General features: G+C 45.5%; 2 protein-coding genes across 2 annotated transcripts in view; one reads left to right on the top strand and one right to left on the bottom strand.

The window, feature by feature from the left end:
* The window catches only part of LOC309364919 (uncharacterized protein), a 105396-nt gene that overhangs the window by 21200 nt on the left and 62868 nt on the right, over positions 1-21328 (top strand). The gene's annotated exons all lie outside the window — the stretch shown is intronic.
* The window catches only part of LOC309364727 (uncharacterized protein), a 33313-nt gene that overhangs the window by 5472 nt on the left and 6513 nt on the right, over positions 1-21328 (bottom strand). Inside the window, exons 2-4 of the mRNA XM_081902535.1 lie at positions 13465-13601; positions 6929-7027; positions 6111-6215 (exon numbers count right to left, since the gene is read on the bottom strand). Of these exons, the coding sequence (XP_081758661.1) occupies positions 6111-6215; positions 6929-7027; positions 13465-13564 (304 nt within the window). The 5' untranslated portion in view covers positions 13565-13601. The remainder of the gene's footprint in view (positions 1-6110; positions 6216-6928; positions 7028-13464; positions 13602-21328) is intronic.

Raw genomic sequence — 21328 nt, 5'->3', positions numbered from 1 at the left:
TAGCACATGTATGCTTTTATTTAAAAGAAATGTTTCCATTTTATTTACTTCTTTCCAATCCAGCTCAGCCCCTGGCCTCTCAAGATCTTCCCTCCAAAACTTCGGAGGGGCTCCTCTCCACTCCCCCTGTTCGCCCCCCACAGCTTTTCTCACCTCTGCTGGTTTGCCAGCTATGCCCCCTTTTGGACAGAGGTGACTTGGCAACTGAACTCCAGGCTCTGGCAAATTCCAGGCTCAATAATTGCAATTTCTTCTACAGTGGTACCTCAGGTTAAGTACTTAATGCCTTCCAGAGGTCCGTTCTTAACCTGAAACTGTTCTTAACCTGAAGCTCCACTTTAGCTAATGGGGCCTCCCGCTGCTGCCGCAGCACGATTTCTGTTCTCATCCTGAAACAAAGTTCTTAACCCGAGGTACTATTTCTGGGTTAGCGGCAGTGGTGTAGCGTGGGGGGTGCAGGGGCGGCCGGCCGCACCGGGCGCAACATCTGGGGGTTAGGGGGCGCAAATCCACATATTAGGGGGTGCAAATTACTTACCTGGCCCTGGGTGCTGACAACCCACGCTACGCCACTGGTTAGCGGAGTCTGTAACCTGAAGCGTCTGTAACCCGAGGTGCCACTGTATATGGGCCTTCCCTGAAAGATGACTCAGAATCTTCCATTGGTCCAGATTACAGGCTGGGGTTAATTCCAACTCTGGTATAAATCCAGAGACCTTGTTAATCCACTTGAACCACATACGGCTTCTGAGTAAATGGTGAATGTCATATCAGCAGATTCCTTGAGACTACAAGCCATTCCTTCAGATACACTTTCCTTCCCTCCTTTCTCTCTCCCCATATTCACACACAAGTACACAGGGATTGTTTATTATGAATTTATTCCTTAAACTATTAACGTCTATAGCATCTGCATTTTTGTACTTTTTATCATTCTGCATATAAATATTCAAGATTGAATAAACAACTACAGTGGTACCTCGGGTTAAGAACTTAATTTGTTCTGGAGATCCGTTCTTAACCTGAAACTGTTCTTAACCTGAGGTACCACTTTAGCTAATGGGGGCCTCCCGCTGCCGCTGCCACACGATTTCCGTTCTCATCCTGAAGCTAAGTTCTTAACCTGAGGTACTATTTCTGAGTTAGCAAAGTCTGTAACCTGAAGCGTCTGTAACCCGAGGTACCACTGTATTTTTTTAAAAGGCAGTTTTCTTCACTTTCTTCCTAAAATGGAGCTGTTTACTGCTTTAATTCTGCCCTGTTCCAAAAGTTTCCATTAGAGCTTTCAGGAAAGCTATGAAGAATTTGCATGACTAGAAGTGCGTTAAGATTTTCAAAATGAAAACACTTAGGGGAGCTCAATTTCCCCCTTCCCTTTTTTAAAAAAGATAATCCAATATGGTTAAGAATATAGCATTTTTACTTATTCTATAAAGATGGACAGAGGCTGATGGTGTTAATCTGAATTAGTGGGCCTGCTTGTAACTAACAATATGTTGGAATGTTGCTTCAAGGCGTTGCTTCCTCGTCCAGGGGTTTATAAGCAAGGAATTTTATTATTTCTGAGTATGCATGTGTTTTTGTGCATGTGCATTTATAGTATACCTGATTATATTCCACCTTTCCACTGAAAGGTAATTACAACAGCACACATGTAACAGAATGTATTACTCTGACCCCCATGATAATGCTCAAATATCATGCTTTAATCCATCTTCAAGTTACAAGGAAAAGGTGGGACACACCTGGAGGAAAGAAAGGAAATGCATCATTACCAACTACAATCAAATTACCCAACTGCTACTAAACAAAAGCAATGAATCCTGGCCCTCTTTCAATGACTGTTTTGCAGGATCTGACCCCAGGTCCATGGAAGGGCACCTTCTCATATTCAAGAGCACCAGCCAGAAACCTGCAGGAGTTCAGAAGCAGTACATGATACTCAGGCCTGTCCCTGCTTTCCCACACAACATGCTTCCTTAGATAAGAGTGTGACCATATTAGGCCATCCTTTGGTCTGTTTTCAGAGATGAGATGAGCAAGAGTGGTGGAGACTGCCACTCCAATAGGCTTCAGAGAGGGGGAAGAGGAAGGGAGTATGGACCTAGATTTGTGGTGGTTTTAGATGGGACACACCCCAGAAGGAAGGAAGGAGCTGGGAAATAGTGGAACAACAGGAGCAAGATAGCAGGTGCTCCAGCCCTGAATAGAGACAGGAGTCTGTTGTGTTAGAAATATCACAGCAGCCAAGCAACACGATGTCTCTAGTATACTGGAGTCCCCCCCTTCCCCTACAACCAGGTGTGCCCTTCGTGTCACAGAGCAGAAAGCCAGACACAGAGAGATTCCATTAGCGGCCCCCGTAGACAACAGGAAGAGACTCAAGGCCAGGAAGTAACTGCTGGGGGCAGGAACACACACTCTAGGCAACAGCTCAGGTTTTTGAGGACGTACATTCCATGTTTCTGTGTGTTTTTGTTGATTTAAATGAAAGAAGCGAAAGAAGCTCACAGCACCACTGATTTCTTTTTTTTTTATAAAGATTTTTTTATTAAGATTTTAAAGGTTACAAAAAAATAAGAAGATATAGATAACAATCAAAAAAGGAAAAAAAAGACAATACATAAAAAAGCAAACATCATCAAAAAAAGAAAATACAGAAAAAGGAAAAAAAAACCAAATCAAACCTTTACATCACATTATTTTCATTCACTTACTTCCTTGACCTCCTCACACCTCCCATTTTTGTATTCTAATTCAATTAAATATTCCAGCAAATCCTTTCCAACTTTGTTTTTAACTTAATAATTTATCTTAATATACTATAATATTGCATTCTCTTCTTTCACCAATTCATTTTTACTTTATATCTTTTCTGCTAGAACCACATAATTTTTTTCCCAACATCTTTCTAACATTCCTTAATTTTACAATATTTCTGAAGATAAACTTTAAATTTCTTCCACTCTTCTTCCACCGACTCTTCTCCTTGCTCTCGGATTCTGCCAGTCATCTCAGCCAGTTCCATAAAGTCCATCACCTTCATCTGCCATTCTTCCCGGGTGGGTAGATCTTGTGTTTTCCAATACTTTGCGATGAGTATTCTTGCTGCTGTTGTGGCGTACATAAAAAAAGTTCTATCCTCCTTTCGCACCAATTGGCTGACCATGCCCAAGAGAAAGGCCTCTGGTTTCTTCTGGAAGGTATATTTAAATACCTTTTTCATTTCATTATAGATCATCTCCCAGAACGTCTTAATCTTTGGGCATGTCCACCAAAGGTGAAAGAATGTACCTTCACTCTCTTTACATTTCCAACATTTATTATCGGGCAAGCGGTAAATTTTTGCAAGCTTGACTGGTGTCATGTACCACCTGTAAATCATTTTCATTATATTCTCTCTTAAGGCATTACATGCCATAAACTTCATACCTGTGGTCCATAACTGTTCCCAGTCAGCCATCATAATGTTATGTCCAACATCTTGTGCCCATTTAATCATTGCAGATTTAACGGTTTCATCCAATGTATTCCATTTCAACAGCAAGTTATACATTCTTGACAAATTCTTAGTTTTAGGGTCTAACAATTCTGTTTCCAATTTTGATTTTTCCACGTGAAAGCCAATTTTCTTATCCAAATTATAAGCCTCCCTTATTTGATAATAATGAAGCCAGTCTTGTACTTTGTTTTTTAGTTTGTCAAAGCTCTGCAATTTTAATCTGTCTCCTTCTTGTTCCAAAATTTCTCAATATTTGTCTCCATATTAAGTTTTTTCTGAGCCTTTGCTTCCATTGGTGACAACCACCTTGGAGTTTTATTTTCAAGCAAATCCTTATCCAAACATTGAACAGTGCTTTCTTAACAATATGTTTTTTAAACGCTTTATGTGCTTTGACCTTGTCATACCACAGATATGCATGCCACCCAAATACATTATTAAAACCCTCTAAATCCAAAATGTCTGTGTTTTCAAAAAGCAGCCACTCTCTCAGCCAGCAAAAAGCTGCTGATTCATAATAAAGCTTCAAGTCTGGCAGGGCAAACCCCCCTCTTTCTTTAGCGTCAGTTAATATCTTAAATTTTATTCGGGGCTTCTTGCCCTGCCAGACAAATCTAGAAATATCTCTCTGCCACTTCTTGAAACAGCCCATCTTGTCCAAAATTTGCAACATTTGAAACAAATACAACATCCTTGGCAATACATTCATCTTTATCACAGCAATATGGCCTAGCAATGATAACTTCAAATTTGACCATATCTCTAGATCCTTTTTCACTTCCATCCAACATTTTTCATAGTTATCTTTAAATAAATTCATTCTTAGCAGTCATATTAACCCCCATATATTTCACTTTCTTAACTAATGTTAATCCTGTCTCCTTCTGAAACCTCTCTTTCTCAATCTCTGTTAGATTTTTCTCTAACACCTTAGTTTTCATCTTATTCAGCTTAAATCCCGCAACCCGACCAAATTCTTGAATTATCTGCAATACTCTTTTAGTACTGGATTCTGGCTCCTGTAATGTCAAGACTAAGTCATCAGCGAATGCTTTCAATTTATACTGTTTAGCTCCGACCTGTATACCTTTAACCAATTGGTCCTTTCTAATCATATTGAGCAGAACCTCCAGGACCGAGATAAAAAGCAATGGGGAGATTGGGCAGCCCTGTCGTGTTCCTTTAAACTCTTCTGTAACTACATTATTCACAATTAATTTAGCTTTTTGTTCTGAGTAAATTGCACCTATACTGTTTTCAAATCCTTGGCCTACCCCCATTCCCTGTAATTTTTTCTTCATAAAGCTCCAAGAAATGTTGTCAAAGGCTTTCTCCGCATCCACAAATATCAAAACTAATTAAAATGCTTTCCGCATTACAAGCACCTAAATATTTTTCCTCTTGATTCGCTTATGCAAAATGAGTTGTGAAATCTGACCAAATCTTTTCCCACAGTCCTAGCATAATATGGTTTATCCCATGTGAGTTATTTTATGAGAAGTAAGTGTAGATCCATGTGCAAATCTCTTTCCACACTCCAAACATTTATATGGTTTCTCCCCTGTGTGAATTCTTTGATGAGATCTAAGGCTTGTGCTGTGACTGAAGTTCTTTCCACACTCAAAACAGGTATATGGTTTCACCCCTGTGTGAATTCTTTGATGAGATTCAAGGCTTGAGCTTTGAGTGAAGCTCTTTCCACACTCAAAACATGCATACGGTTTTTCACCTTTGTGAGTTTTTTGATGTAATGTAAGGCTTGTACCCTGGCTGAAGCTCTTTCCACACTCAAAGCACTTATAGGGCTTCTCTCCTGTATGGATTCTGCGATGGCAAACAAGGTATGTGCAGTTACTAAAGCTCTTTCCACATGTCACACATTTATATGGTTTTTCCCCTGTATGGATTCGCTCATGCACAGTAAGGTGTGAACTCTGACTGAAGCTCTTCCCACACTCAAAGCATTTATACGGCTTCTCCCCAGTGTGAGTTCTCTTGTGTGAACTAAGGTGTGAACTCTGGCTGAAGCTCTTTCCACATTCCAAGCATTTATATGGTTTGTCCCCGGTGTGGGTTCTCTTATGTGAAGCAAGGGTAGCACTGTGAGCAAAGCTCCTTCCGCACTCCGTACATTTATAAGATTTCTCTCCTGTGTGAATTCTTTGGTGCGATATAAGACTTGAGCTGTAACCAAAGCTCATTCCGCACTCCAAACATTTATACGGCTTCTCCCCTGTGTGGATTTTTTGATGAGATAGAAGACATGTGCTGTAATGGAAGCTCTTTCCACAGTCAAAACAGGTATATGGTTTCTCCTCCCTGTGGATTTTTTGATGTGATTTAAGGCTTCTGCTGCGACTGAAGCTCTTTCCACACTCAAAGCACCTATGTGATTTTTCCCTGCTGTGGACTTCCTGATGTATTTTAAGGTTTGAGTGGCGCTTGAAACTCATTCCACATTCTAGGCATTTGTATGATTCCTGTCCTGCGTGAATTTTTTCATGTGATTTTAGGCCTGAGCTGTCACTGAAGCTCTTTCCACACACCAAGCATTTACACAGTCTCTCCTCGGAGTGGTTTCTGCAGTGTGGGCTGAGGCTCAATTTACCTTTGAACGTTTTGCCACACGAAGGGCTATCATTTGTTCTCTTCACTTCATGCTTATTTCTTTCTGATGAGCCCCGAGAACCATTATTGTCCTGGTCATCACCTGCTAAAATTAAGGGAAAACAGCAAACATTAAAAACTTCCCGATACAGGGCTGCCTTCAGATGTCTTCTAAAAGCTACGTAGTTCTTTATCTCCTTGACATCTGAAGGGAGGGTGTTCCACAGGGCTGGTTCCACTACTTCACTTCTTACTGTGACGAAACCAGCAGAAGACCGTCAGAGTTGGACCTCAGTGTCCGGGCAGAACGATGGAGGTGGAGATGCTCATTCAGGTCTAAAGGGCCGAGGCCGTTTAGGGCTTTAAAGGTCAGCACCAACGCTTTGAATAATGCTCAGAAACATACTCTGAGCCAATGTAGAGCCTTTAAGACCAGTGTTATATGCTCCTGGCAACTGCTCCCAATCACCAGTTGAGTTGCTGCTTTCTGGATTAATTGTAGTTTCCGAGTCACTTTCAAAGGCACCCTCACCTAGAGCGCATTGTAGCGATCCAAGCGGGAGATAACCATAGCATGTATCACAGTCTGTGTGCAGGTAGGGTCTTAGCCTGTGTACCAGATGGAGGTAGTAGACAGCAGCCCAAAAACTCTTGACTATGCCCATGTCACCATTAAAAAACATTCATGTCCTTTCTTTCTACCTTTTATCTCTGCTAGCCCACAGCTCTGGCCCTGCAGCCTTCCTCGTTTTCTTGCCAGGGGGGCTTCCTCAACCCCAACGTTTCCCCAGGCCCCCATCTCCATTCCCTGAGACTCACCAGATCTCTCTGAGGGTCCTGGGAGAGAACAGTCAGAGGTGGTGCGACACAGCCTGACCAGGTCAACTGTCCATCTTCCCCCTTCCATCCGTGCTAGGTCTGCAGGAGAATAATAATAATAATAACAACAACAACAACAACAATTTTTGTATCCTGGCCTCTCCAGCCGAGGCAGGGCCCAGAGTGGTAACATGGTAAAACATCAAACATTAAAAACTGCCCAATACAGGACTGCCTTCAGATGTCTTCTAAAAGTTACGTAGTTCTTTATCTCCTTGACAAGGGAGGGCGTTCCACAGGGAGGGGGCCACCACTGAGAAGGCCCTGTCCCTAGTTCCCTGTAACTTCGCTTCTGGCAACCAGCAGAAGTCCCTCAGAGCTGGACCTCTGTGTCTAGGGTTGAGCAATGGGGGTGGAAAGACTCCTACAGGTCTACAGGGCCGAGGCCATTTAGGGCTTTAAAGGTCAGCACAAATACTTTGAATTGTGCTTGGAAAAGTACTGGGAGCCAGTGAAGATCCTTTAGGACCGGTGTTATAAGCTCCTGGCGGTCGCTCCCAGTCACCAGTCTAGCTGCCACATTCTGGATAAATTGTAATTTCTGAGTCACCTTTAAAGGTAAACCCAACTAGAGTGCATTGCAGTCGTCCAAGCGGGAGATAACTTGAATATGCACCACTCTGTCTGGGCAGACAGTCTATGGGCAGGGTGGGTCTCAGCCTGTGACCCAGATGGAGCTGGTAGACAGCTGCCCTGGACACAGAACTTACCTGCGCCTCCATGGTAAAACATTAGAAATACTTAACTAACTGACCGACCACACCGGTTATGGCCCCCCCCCAACAAAAATCCTGCACCCATTCCAGCATTGAGAAACATTCCTTTCCTTTTCTACCTTTTATCTCTCACAGCCCAGAACTCTGGCCCTGCAGCCTTCCTCACCCCCCCAACATCTTCACAGGCCCCCATCTCCATTCCCTGCAACTCACCAGATCCCACTGCAGATCCTGGGAGGGAACATTCAAAGATTTTGGGAGACAGCCTGACCAGGTCAACCATCCATCTTCCCCCTTCCATCCTTGCTAGGTCTGCAGGAGAATAATAATAATAATAATAATAATAATAATAATAATAATAATAATAATAACAACAACAACAACAACAACAACAACAACAGCCAAGGCAGGGCCCAGAGTGGCTAACATCATAAAAACAACACAATATGCATAAAAACAGATATCAATTAATTAAAATACATCTTAAAATTAATTCAGACAAGCTAATATCTAAGCAGTTGGCAATTATCAGGTTGGAATTGAGATTGGTTAATACTTGCCAGGACCAACTGTTTCCACTGATCATACAAGGACCTGTGAGCGGGTTGGGGGCCTCCTTCGGGCTTGTTTTATACAAAGGAAAGTAAGTGAAACTGCATCCTGCCCAAAGGCCTGGCGGGACAGCTCCGTCTTGCAGGCCCTGAGGAAAGGTGTCAAACCCCGCAGGGCCCTGATCTCTTGTGGGAGAGTGGTCCACCAGGCCGGGGCCACGGCTGAAAAGGCCCTGGCTCTAGTCAAGGCGAGTCTAATTTGAGTGCTCAGAACATAAATGGTTAAGGGTTCTGAGAGAGTGCGTCACAATCTGACGTAAGCTTTAGAAGCAAGGAGCAAGGAGGAGCTTGTTTTCCTGTACTTTCAGTTCTCCCTGTGATTTCTGAGGGAGAAGGAGGATGTTCTCTCCGTGTGCCTGAGAGAGAGAATGACATGGCTGCCAGCAGTGACAGACTTTGTAGCTAAAATGCTGCAATAAATAACTGTTTATGGACACAAGTGCCTGCTGTGTTACTGTGGGACAGTTTTATGCCGCTGCTGTTTACTCTGCTACGCGTGACCTGGGAGGAAGCCAGACCGAGCAGTAGTCGCTGGGGAAGCGTGCCGGACCCGCTATAAAGGCTGATTGGCGATCGTAAAGAAATCAGCAAGGTCACGTCGTCAATCAATTTCCGCATAGGTTATGGAGGTCAGCCAATGCTCGTAAAACTGTCCTGGAGCTCCGAGAATGCTTTGAAGTTGGCGTTCTGAGAAAAAGGGAGCCGGCCGGAGTTTGGAAGCTGCCTGGATGCCGGAGAGCAGAATGATTAATTGCCTGTTTCTGAGAGGCAAGGAGGCTGTTGAGACTGAGCTAAAAGGCTGAAATGCAGCTGGAAAAATCGTTTCTCCACGCAAGGAAGAGCCGGATGAGCTGGTACTGAGCACTGAGCACTGAGTGAGTACAGCTTGGGGCATCTTGGGAGAACGGGAGAACGGGAGAAGATGGCCGAGAGCCAGGATATTCCAGTGGAAAAGCACACTTTAAAAAGTTGGGCAACCTGGAAGCAAAGAATAAAGGGGTGGTTCCTAGTCACTGGGTTTTGGGAAGCAAACCAGTGGGAGCCAAAAGCACCAACCCTTGGCTGGCCAGCAGCTGAAGCAAGCTGTGGGGCTGTGTTGGCTGAAGATAGCCAGAGAATGCAACAAGAGCTGAATATGCTCACAGCATGCGTTGATGCATCGCTGAAACCTCATTTGGAGGGTGTAAAGACAGCGAGGGCTGCCTGGGATTTGCTGAAAGGCTTGTGTGAAGCTTCAGCAGGAGGCCAGAGCCTTGGTAACGTTGGACTAGTAGCCCCGGTTGCAGCCTCTAGGAGTGCTGGTGAGCAGATCGGAGGGGCGGAAAATTCCAAAGGCGAGTTTAAAAGGCTTTCTACTGGAGCTGGAGCGGAGAGCAGCTTCAAGGGGGGCCAGGCTGGTGGGAGGCGCCGTTCCAGAAGAAGGAAGGCCAGTCCAGCTGGGAGGAGCCCCGGGCAGTGTTTTTCCACTGGAGTTCAACATTTACATGGCAGTTGCCCCCACCGGAGCACAAAGGCGGGGCAGGATGTTTGCAAAGTCTTTTCTCATGGGAACCAGTCGGGTTTCCATGGCAACAGGCCTGGTCAGGCAGGAAGCCAGGCAGGCAGGCGTGCAGGTGGCTGTGGGAAACAACAGGAAGAATCTTATCAAGTCTCTGCGAGCATGGCTTTGTTCGAAGACAGCCGTGTGGAAAATTCCATCAGCTTTGTTATTGACTCTGCAGCTAACCGCAACATGGTTCCAGAGACCCCTGCAGTCGAGATGTGGAATTGCACGGCAGTTCCGAAGGGACAGACTGTTAAGTTCGCGAATGGACAGAGAACTAAAATTACCAAGTGTACTAATGTATATCTTTCTGTTTTGCAGGAGTCGGTGGATTTTTGTGTTGTCCCAGAGGTTCATCACTGTTTGTTATCTGTGCCTTATTTGTTAAATAAGGGGTTCAAAGTTTGTTTTGAAAATGATGTCTGCACAATCTCCAGAGGGGGGAGGTTACTGGCCAAAGTGCGGAAGGGACAGAATGATCTTTTCATTCTTAAGACGTCTCTTGGGGGTGAGGGGAAGGTTGAGAAAGCACAAGCGTTGCGCGCTACAGTTCCCAACCAGCGTACTACAATTCCCGCTCATGTCATGTGTGCATGTGTATGGCATCAGAGAGCGATTCACAATCCTTTAGAGGATTTGCAGACGTTACCTGAGGTTGTTGCAGGTTGCAAGATTAAAGATTGTGGAAGTGCCATTAACTGTGACACTTGCAAGCAAGCAAAGGTGAGAGGGTGCAGTTACCCAAAGGTGGAACGGATGGCCACTAAACCTTTTGAGCTGGTACACATAGATCTGTTTAATCCTGTCAGGGAACAGAGTCTAGGGGGGGGCAAGTTTCTGCTAACTTTTTTGGATGATTTTTCGCAGAACTCCTGGACTCATGGTCTCAAATCCAGGGAGGATGCAGCACAGCTGATCAAGAGCTGGATTGAGGGGGTGGAGCTAAGGTTTTCCACCAGGGTAAAAGCAATCATCAGTGACAGAAATGCTAGGTACACTGGTTCTGCTTTGCAGCAGTACTTTCAACAGAAAGGGATACGTCACACAGTTACTTCTCCCCAGCAAGGGGGGGTGGCAGAGCTGAGGAGTGGAGCTCTGGTTAAAGCTGCACAGGTGATGCTGAAAGAAGCTAGGTTACCTCCTAAGTTTTGGCTGGAGGCAACTAGGGCCGTGTCCTTCACCTGGAATCGTGTCTACAACTCACTGGTAGGTGACACACCGTACTCTGTGTTGAATGGCAGAAAACCTCAGATTCATTTTCTGCGCAAGTTTGGGACTCCTGCATTTATCCCTGTGCCTAAAGCTTTGCAAGGGCCAGATGGAGCCAAAGTCCAGAAAATGATTTTCTGTGGGTATGAGCCAGAAGCCCGTGCATGGCGGTTTGCTTACCCTTCAGGTGATCAGAGTAAGGTGCTGATCAGTAAACACGCTGAGTTCTGTGAGGAGGATGTAAAGTCAAAGACTCCTGTCAGGCGTGATGTTCTCTCAGAATGTCTCTCTGATCCAGAAGACAGTTCTGATGAGGAGGAAAGAGAGGCTGAGTCTGTTGATGACGACCAGGTCACTGACCAGGGTCAGGAGCTGGATAGGGAATCTCCACAAGCTGTTAAGAGATTGCCCAAGAGTGAGCCTAGTTCTCCTGTGAGTGTAATGGAGAGGATTCGAAGACGCTTTAAGTCAGAGGGTGAATCCCATGATGCAGAGGACACACCTGCTGATCAAAGTGAGTCAGAGGAAACACCGGAGTTTGTGCCTAGGCGGAGCAGTCGCACAACCAAGGGTATTCCACCTGAGAGGTACCAGGCCACAGGTGCGTGGGTAAGTTTCGCACAGTGCGATTCTGAGAGTTGTGAGGTGGTTCCACAAATGCCAAACAGGTCTGCCAAGGGAGGGCACAAGGCATTGGGGATGGGATTGATCTCACAAGGTGTTACTGAAGATGGTCCACAGACGTCAGATAGTAACACAAAGGGGGGTGTGAGTGCTCAGAACATAAATGGTTAAGGGTTCTGAGAGAGTGCGTCACAATCTGACGTAAGCTTTAGAAGCAAGGAGCAAGGAGGAGCTTGTTTTCCTGTACTTTCAGTTCTCCCTGTGATTTCTGAGGGAGAAGAAGGATGTTCTCTCCGTGTGCCTGAGAGAGAGAATGACATGGCTGCCAGCAGTGACGGACTTTGTAGCTAAAATGCTGCAATAAATAACTGTTTATGGACACAAGTGCCTGCTGTGTTACTGTGGGACAGTTTTATGCCGCTGCTGTTTACTCTGCTACGCGTGACCTGGGAGGAAGCCAGACCGAGCAGTAGTCGCTGGGGAAGCGTGCCGGACCCGCTATAAAGGCTGATTGGCGATCGTAAAGAAATCAGCAAGGTCACGTCGTCAATCAATTTCCGCATACCCCGGTCCCGGGATCTTCAAGGGGTTGTTAGCCGTAAGAGGGTGAAAGAGGATCAGATTCTTTCATCCTTCCTGAGGAGCTCAGAAGCCTAAACAAGCTGCAGGTTCCTTGGGAGGGAGGGAGGGAGGGAGGGAGGGAGAAGTAAAAGGAGCCTCAGAGAAGCAGGGATTCCTCTGCCCTAGATATTCTCCTGCCCTTGCAGAGGCCCAAATGGGACATATATGTAAATCTTATTTCCCTGCCATCTGTTGGGTTCCCCAGCCACCCTGAGCCGCTAACAGCATATATAAAAACAGACCAAAACATCAAACAGAAATATCCTATACAGGCAACAAACAAACCAATAATAAGAATAGCAACAATAATAACAACATGTTTACAGCTATACCCAAATTAAAATAACCACCCACCCCAACTAAACAATTAACCAACACCAACCCGACGAAAACAAAACGGAGGAACGAAAATCAGAACCTTTTAAAGCATTTTAGCCGGTTGCCCCAACCCAAGAGTTGTTCCAGCAATGTCCCAGTGGCCTCCCAGGAGCCTCTTTTGGCTGTTCAAGGTGAGCCTGGGCTCCGCCCCCTTGGCCAGGTGGAATGGGCCTTGCACCCAGGCCTCATGGCATGGGGGGGCATAGCTGTGACCTGAAAGTAGATCCCATTGAACGCAGTGGGTCTTATATCTATATAGGGCTCCTCTGCCTATTCCTCCTCTTCTGGCAACATATTGGTGCATGCTCCAGGGGAGAGACTTTGGAGAAGACCTCTCCCCTGCCTTCCTCCAAGTCAAGACCTTCTTACATTGCATGTTCTCCTGTCTTTTCTGCTTGCTTGAGGGAGGGTTTTCCTCCAGCCCCCACCCACCCATTCCTCCTTCTCCACCCCCAACCCTCTGAAACTCAGCCAACCTCTCCCAGCCTCAGAGGTGGGGAGCCCCAGCTCAGATCCTTCCTAGGACCACAAATCCAGCCTCTCTGGAAGTATTTTGCAGGACTCAGAAGTTTAAACAAGCTGCAGGTTTTTATGGGTGAGGGAGAAGCAAGGGGGCCTCAGAGCCCCTCCGGGGATTTTGCTGCCGGAGGGGAAGCCTCCCACTATATCGGGGGCCCACCCACAGTTTCCACAGTAAAACCTCCCCCCTTTATCTTATTCATTGTTTCACTCTCCACCCCCCCAAGTCCCTATCTCCACTTCCTAGGAACTCACGAGATGTCTCTGAGGGTCCTGGAGGACAACGCTCAGAGGTTGTTTGGAGGGAGGCAGGAGACAGCCTGACCAGGTCCACCGTCCATCTTCCTCCTTCCATCCTCGCTTGGACTGAAGAGCTCAGAAGCTGCAGGTTCCTGGGAGGGAGGAAGAAGCAAAGAGAGCCTCAGAGGCCCTGCAGGCATTTTCCTGCCCAAGACATTTTCCTGGTGAATGTGAAGCCATGCCTGAAAAGTGGAGCGATGCCTGAAATAAGATCTTCTTCCCACCACCATTAAAAACATCCCTTCCCTTTTTTGCCAGTCTGGAGCTGTGACGACACGGCTGCCTCCCTCTGTTCCTCCTTGTCCTGCAACCGCACTTTAGGGGAAGGGGCTGTAGTTCGAGGGCAGAGCATCTCCTCCTCAGGCAGGAAGCCCCAGATTCAGTCCCCAGGCAGGGCTGAGACTCCGCGTCTGAAAACCCGGAAGAGCAATTGCTGCCGGTCCGTGTCGACAATAGTAGCCCAGGTGGAGCAAGGCTATGTGTAGGCAGCTCACTGCGCTTGGAGCCCCCAGTTCTGCTGCAGCAGTGGCGGTGGTGAGAAACTGATGACATTTTAGGGCCAGTGGTTCTCCTCTTCCCATCCTTAAAGTCTTCCCTCCTCCATCTCTCCCAACACCTTGGTACCTTCCTAGGGCTGATCTGCCATACAGAGAGACTGAGCCCTCCTTGGGGGCTTTCCTCCTGAACCCCCCCAGACAGGGAAGGCATCGAAGATAAAAGAGCCCATGCCGTCTAGAGCTGAAATGAGTTTCCAGCTGACCCTGCCCCCCTCCCCCTCTTTTCCCAAAACATGAATGTCTCCCTCCTCCTCTTCCCAGAGCCATCCTGCCTCCTTTCCTTTGGGGGGGGGTGTTTCCTCGCCCACCAGCCTTCTGGCCGTGCTCTCCTCCTGGGGCGCCCCTGCACCCCTTAAAACCTTTTGCACTCATCACAGCTCTTGGGGGGGGGGCTGAATTGGGGGTGCAACCCCACGCATGCGCCCTCCTGCCCCTGCCCCTTTGCAAAACTGCCCTCTCCTGGAGGGCTTCTCTCCTGCGAAGGAGCTGCTCCGGCACAGGAGCCCCCTCCCCCCAAAAAATATATATCCCTCTTTTTCCAACCTTGCAGAAGGCACAGTCTTCCGCGCTGCAGACTCTCCTCCCTCGCAGCTGTTCAAATGTAACAAACCGAGGAGGAAGTGACGCTTTTCCTCTCCCCCAGGAAGTCCTCTCTCATAATATAATCGCTGCCTTTAACCCTTGAAGAGCCAGCCTCTCTCCCACCCCACCCAAACTGCGTGGTGCTGGAGACATTGCGGATTCCGCCTATGGGGACCCCACAAAGCGCCCCCTTCCCTTGGAGGGCACGCTCTCCTTTTCTTACTGCATTTCCAGGGCGGTGGGATTTGCATTCTGCAGAGGGTCTGCTCCAAGGTTCAAATGTGGGGCAGTTGTGGCATAGTGGTTAGAGTGCCCCTCTTGATATGAAGATGGGACGCGTCACAGATATTTTATAGCAGAATGCAAAAGAATTCTTTCTCATCGCTGGTAAAGAAAAATAAGCACCCCATCCCAGACCTCCTAAGGCTGTTTTCTGCAATTTCAAAACCATGGTGCTGGAAAAAAAACCATATTGAAGCCATGCCCAGCTCACAAGGTTACTGAGAAGATATAAAGGGCGGGATGGGCATAGAAAAACACTATAAGGATGTGCAGTTTTGGTCACAGCTTAGCCCACCTCACAGGGTTGTTGTTGCAAAGGTAAGAGGCGAGAAGAGAAGCCAGCAAGATGCGGCTGGTGCAAATGTTTCATTTCAGCTTCACAGACCCTGCAGAGACACAAAACTGGTGCCAAACTCACCCTGCTCCATCACAATCGCTTAACTGCAAAACTGCACAGTCCTGATCTTTTACAGGGGGAAGAAACACCGAAAAAGGAAAAATATATACAATTGACTTGAAGGCAGAGAGTTTTAAAGCTCTTTTTGCACAGGGCAGAGAGCTTTCCCAGGAGTTTGTCCCGACCATATGTGATTTCGACTTTACACACTATCTCCAAAATGTAACCCCTGCAAACGTCGTGTGTCAAACTCTGCACCCCATACAATAGTTTATTGTCACAATTCTTAGCACCCTTAACCAGCAAAACAAGCTCCCAGAAATCTTAGGGGGGGGGGGTTCATGGGGCTTTGGATATGTGGAGTGAATGTGGCCTAACAGATTTGTGCTTTGTGTGTTTGTGTGTCTACCATCACACAGCCTCCAAACACAAGCTGGAAAGAGGCACATATTGATTAAAATGGGGCAGCATAAAATCACAGGTCACCTCTCTATCCTAGTATATTCACAACCCCATTCTAAAGAGTTCTATATGAAGTGGGTGGGGGGGGATAAAAGGGAAACAAGCCCTTGAAAAGTGGAGTAGCCACATTCAGTTCAAAGGTCACCAGGAAATGGTCTGTCTATGAGGAAAGACCCACAATGGACCCCCGGTCCCAAGCAACACAATATTACCAATCTGCTTTGTGTCCAAAACCAGGCTGAGCCCGTGATGTGCTGAGATCGCCCCATGGTTGGCATGCATGACCAACACAACACCTGACATTACTTCTCCTGGCTCCTTCTGGTTGTCCTTTGCTTGAAACGTGTTGGTTGCTGTAGGAAGAGCTGGCTGAAGACGTTTCCTCAATGGCCTTGGAAGGCTAAACTAAGTTTTCTTTAATGAGCCAAGATGCAATACAAGGAACGGTGTGAGTTTTGTTCGTTCTGGGAGGGAGATGCTGTAAAGATGGGTGCCATGATGAACTTTTTACTGTGGTTTATTTCTATAGATCACGGCATTGGGACAGTTGACATAAGTTTATTTATTTATTGATTGATTGATTGAATTTCTATACCACCCTACACCTGGGGTTCTGAGGGCGGTTCTGGGGGCCTCAGGGCAGTGAATTGATATAGAATTTGATATAAAAAGAGATCCCCATCTTGACCTATTTTGACCCTGATGTCAGCTCTTAGCTTAAATTATTATTATTATTATTATTAAACGTGTCCTGGAAGTTACGAAGAAGAGAAGAGTTTGGACTTTATATGTGGAGGAGAATCTCTGAGAGAGGAACTCCTATGAGGCCCAAACACAGCATACCAGCTCTTAAGGTTAGCCCTTAAGGCACCAGGTGAGCAAAACCTCCCTTCTTTTAATTATTTTAGAGGCTTGAACTAATTACTGAGGTGGTCTATCTACCTATTAACTGTCACTCAGAGTGCAAATTGGCTGCTGGCGTTTTCTGAACTTTTTCCAGGGCAAAGAATCATGTTTTTGCCAATCATCCCTCCCCCCAAAATTTTAACCCAATTATATAAATTATTTCCAAATTGCTACAATTTTAGGTGGTTTCCCACACGCCGTACTTGATGCATCCTTGTGATCTAAAATTACAGTGGTACTCAGAAGTTGAACACAATCCGTTCTGGAAAGATGTCCGACTTCCAAAACGTTTGACTTCCGAGGCGTGGCTCTTGCCATCGGAGAAGCCAATCGGAAGCTGCTTGTCCCCCAGCTGGACATTTGGCTTCCGAAAATTGTTCAAAAAGCGAAACACTTACTTCCAGGCTTTCGTCGTTTGAGAGCTGAAATATTTGACTACGGAGGCGTTTGACTTCCCAGCTACCACTGTCCTAGTATCCATATTCTTATTTACTTCTGATTACATTCCATTTTACAAAATTATAACTTAGTCAACAGCTGCACTCAATGGTTTCTATTTATTTTATTTTATTATTTAACCTTTCATAAAAAATCAAGTGAGGAACAAAAATTCTTTTCTTTTCAATCTGTGCATGTCTAATTGAATAAATCCAGTTGTTAACTTCATTAGCTTTATTTCTCTGCCGCTGATGAATGAATCTTTATTTGCATCAGCCACCAGCCATAAGCAATAAAACAAACAGTATGATATACAAAGAATAAAGATAAAAGGTCAATTATATAAGTGCACTTTGAGGCTTTGAATCAATAGTCAAATAGCAGATCTTATTTGAATTGCCCAGGCTAAAAACCTTTCAACCTTTACTGTCACCTGCTCATCTTGGTCTGCTGAGAGAAAGGACACTGTGACAGCAGCTGGGTGACCCGGAATGGACAATAAAAAAGGGTGATAACCTCACTCTTCAAATCTTTATAAAGAGTTCAAACAGGAAGGACGTGTGCCACTGATTCGGTACTGCCATCTCCACAGGGACATAACTGTTTTTCGTGTGGAATTTGTTGGAATTGCCCCTCAAGTACAACCGAAGGCAGTATATTCGATCTTGCCAAAGTAAATGTGCATCTATATTTCCCAATGTTGTCATTCCAGCGTGGTTCAGGGCGGACCTGAAGTCACAAGATTAAGTCCCGTCCTCCTCAACTCAGCTCCCCCTCCATCCCACTTCCTGATAAACAACAGTCCTCTCCTTTCAGTTGGTTAGACGAATCAACTTTCAAACATTCACCATTTTCTTCCTTCGTCTTAGAACAGAAGAGTTTTTCTCTAAAGCATTCGGGGACCACTGCTTTTCACGTGCCCTTGTGAAATTCCTCTCGCCTCCATGGTAGCATTTTCCTGTTTATCCAATGTCCTTCCTCTTAAAAATAGGTTGTCAACACCTCCACACCCTTTCTTTGGTAGGGTGGGGAATAATCTAGTTTCCCAACGACATCCGTCAAAACAAGGTTCTCCCCACCTTCACTCCTTTCAAACCACACACAGCTTTAAATCTTCTTTTAAATGTCAAAGTACACAGTACATCGAACCATTCACACTTGTAACTCTATAAACTTTGTGTTTGGAGAGGCATGCCAAATCATAAACTTAGGGACTTCCAGTAACATGCAGCAGGATAGTGCAAAGTTCTAGTGTCCACGTCTCCTCCAGCGCACGCCAATACTTAATGCCAATTAAAATCCAATTATAAGGAGAACCTCCGCTTTTGATGGTGGTCCAAGGGGGTTGCATCATGGCAAAGGTGATGACCCAACTCCTCCATCTGCCCCCATGCTGATCTGCATGGGAGTGAGCTGTTGAGGCGACTGCGGGTCAGCCTGCTCCCTCGTATCCCAGGAGGTTTCCGGGAATGCTCAAACCCTTTCGTTCCCTACCCCTTCATTTGTGCCTCCCACCAATGTCAATACAGCTGCCGCCATAGTGCGAGACCAGAACCAGAAACTCCAGGTCAAAGAATAATACAAATGTAGGGTTGGAAGGGACCACAAGAATCATCTAGTCCAGGGGTAAAGGTAAAGGTAAAGGGACCCCTGACCGTTAAGTCCAGTCGCGGACAACTCTAGGGTTGCGGCACTCAACTTGCTTTATTGGCCAAGGGAGCCAGTGTACAGCTTCCAGGTTATGTGGCCAGCATAACGAAGCCGCTTCTGGCGAACCAGAGGAGTGCACGGAAACGCCGTTTACCTTCCCGCCAGAGCAGTACCTATTTCTCTACTTGCACTTTGATGTGCTTTCAAACTGCTAGGTTGGCAGGAGCTGGGACCGAGCAACGGGAGCTCACGCCGTCGCAGGGATTCGAACCACCGACCTTCTGATCAGAAAGCCCTAGGTTCTGTGGATTAGACCACAGCGCCACCCGCGTCCCAGTCCAGGGGTAGTCAACCTTTTTATACTTACCGCCCTTTCTTAATGGTAAAATTTCCTTACCGCCCACCAGGACTTGATGGAAGGAGGATTCAGAACCCCCTACCGACCAGTTAGAATCCTGAAATGCCCACTAATAGGCAGTAGGGACCAGGTCGACAATCCCTGATCTAGACCAACCCCCTGCAATGCAGGAAAAACAACCAGGAAGTAATTGTAATCTCTGTATTTACGTGGATTTAAATGAAAGAAATGAAAGAAGCTCTCCACACCACTGATTTCACAACAGCGGTGCTCCAATTATTATTATTGTTATTTAAATTTTATTATATTTTCCATGCTTATTACAGAACTGGAAAAAAATATTACAAAAAGACAATACCGATAAAGAGTACAAATTAAGAAGGGGGGGGGGGAGGAAAAGATAACTTACACTATCTTTTGTTATTATTAAGATGAAGAATAAGACATAAATTTGAGATTGCAATTTCATGTTACAATAAAAAAAATCTCATTATCATTAAACCCAGCCTCCCATTTATTCCTTAGTTCTTTCTACATAACTTTACTGCCATACCAAAATACTATTTTTTATATTATTTTTACACAGTTTAGTAATATTTATATAAGTAATTAATAAAGACCACTGAGATCACTCAAAAGTAGCTACAGATTTTAACATAGTATAGTTTTGTTTAAGATATATTCTAAAGGCCTCCCATTTTGATACAAATTCAGCTCTCGGTTTATTTTTTCCTGATAAGCTATCTAATTCAGCATATTCAGTCAATTTTTGAATCTACTCCTGTCTGGAAGGAATTATGTTGCTTTTCCACCTTGATGGCTATAAGGACTCTCGCTGCCACTGTTGCATACAAAAAAAGTTTTTTTGAATATCTGAGTCAGTGATCCCCAACAGATATGCCTCTGGCTTTTTTATTACAGTGGTACCTCAGGTTACAGACGCTTCAGGTTACAGACTCCGTTAACCCAGAAATAGTACCTTGGGTTAAGAACTTTGCCTCAGGGTGAGAACAGAAATCTCACGGCAGCAGCGGGAGGCCACATTAGCTAAAGTGGTACCTCGGGTTATGAACAATTTCAGGTTAAGAACGGACCTCCAGAACAAATTAAGTTCTTAACCCAAGGTCCCACTGTAAAGGAAATTCTTAACATTTTTTTCTAATTCTGAATGGATTTCCTCCCAAAATTTCTTTATTTTGCTACATTGCCACCATATATGATACAGTGAGCCTGTTTGATCTCCACAACAGTAACTTTTGGCTCCTTTGTACATTTTGGCTAATTTCCATGGAGTTAAATACCACCGGTGCTGCATTTTAAAAAAGCTTTCCCTTATGGCATAAGGGAAGGGTAAAGGTACCCCTGCCCGTACGGGCCAGTCTTGACAGACTCTGGGGTTGTGCGCCCATCTCACTTAAGAGGCCAGGGGCCAGCGCTGTCCGGAGACACTTCCGGGTCACGTAGCCAGCGTGACAAAGCTGCATCTGGCGAGCCAGAGCTGCACACGGAAACGCCGTTTACCTTCCCGCTGGTAAGCGGTCCCTATTTATCTACTTGCACCCGGAGGTGCTTTCGAACTGCTAGGTTGGCAGGCGCTGGGACCGAGCAGCGGGAGCGCACCCCGCCGCAGGGATTCGAACCGCCGACCTTTCGATCGGCAAGTCCTAGGCCCTGAGGCTTTAACCCACAGCGCCACCTGCGTCCCTCCCTTATGGCATAGCACGTGGTAAATTTCCAATTATTCTTCCACAGATTTTCCCATTGGGACAATGTTATAACATACCCAAAGTCGTGAGACCACTTTATCATGGCTGATGTAACTTCTTCCTCCTCGACTTCCCAGTGGAGGAGACGATAAGCTTTAGAGAGAGTTTTACTTTTTGAGTGTATTACGTTGGATTCAAATCTTGAGGTTCTTGGTGAACTATTTTTTTCTACTTTAAATTTTTGAATAACTGATAATATTGGAACCAATCTGTAATAATATCTCTTAATTCCTCAAAACTTTTAAATTTCAGTTTGTTATCTTCTTTTAAAATTATTTTATAAGTAGGCCAATTTCACAACGTATTTTTTTTCTTCACCACTGTGGCCTCTGCTTGGAGAGGTCCACCACGGGATTTTAGGCACCAACTGATCTTTGTATTTCTCCCAAACTTTAAGAAGTGATTTCCTTACAATATGATA

This window comes from Podarcis melisellensis, assembly GCF_964234715.1.
Source record: "Podarcis melisellensis genome assembly, chromosome: 2".
Taxonomy (NCBI): Eukaryota; Metazoa; Chordata; class Lepidosauria; order Squamata; family Lacertidae; genus Podarcis; species Podarcis melisellensis.
Note: the sequence above shows the minus strand (reverse complement) of the source record. Positions and strands in the feature narration are given on the sequence as shown.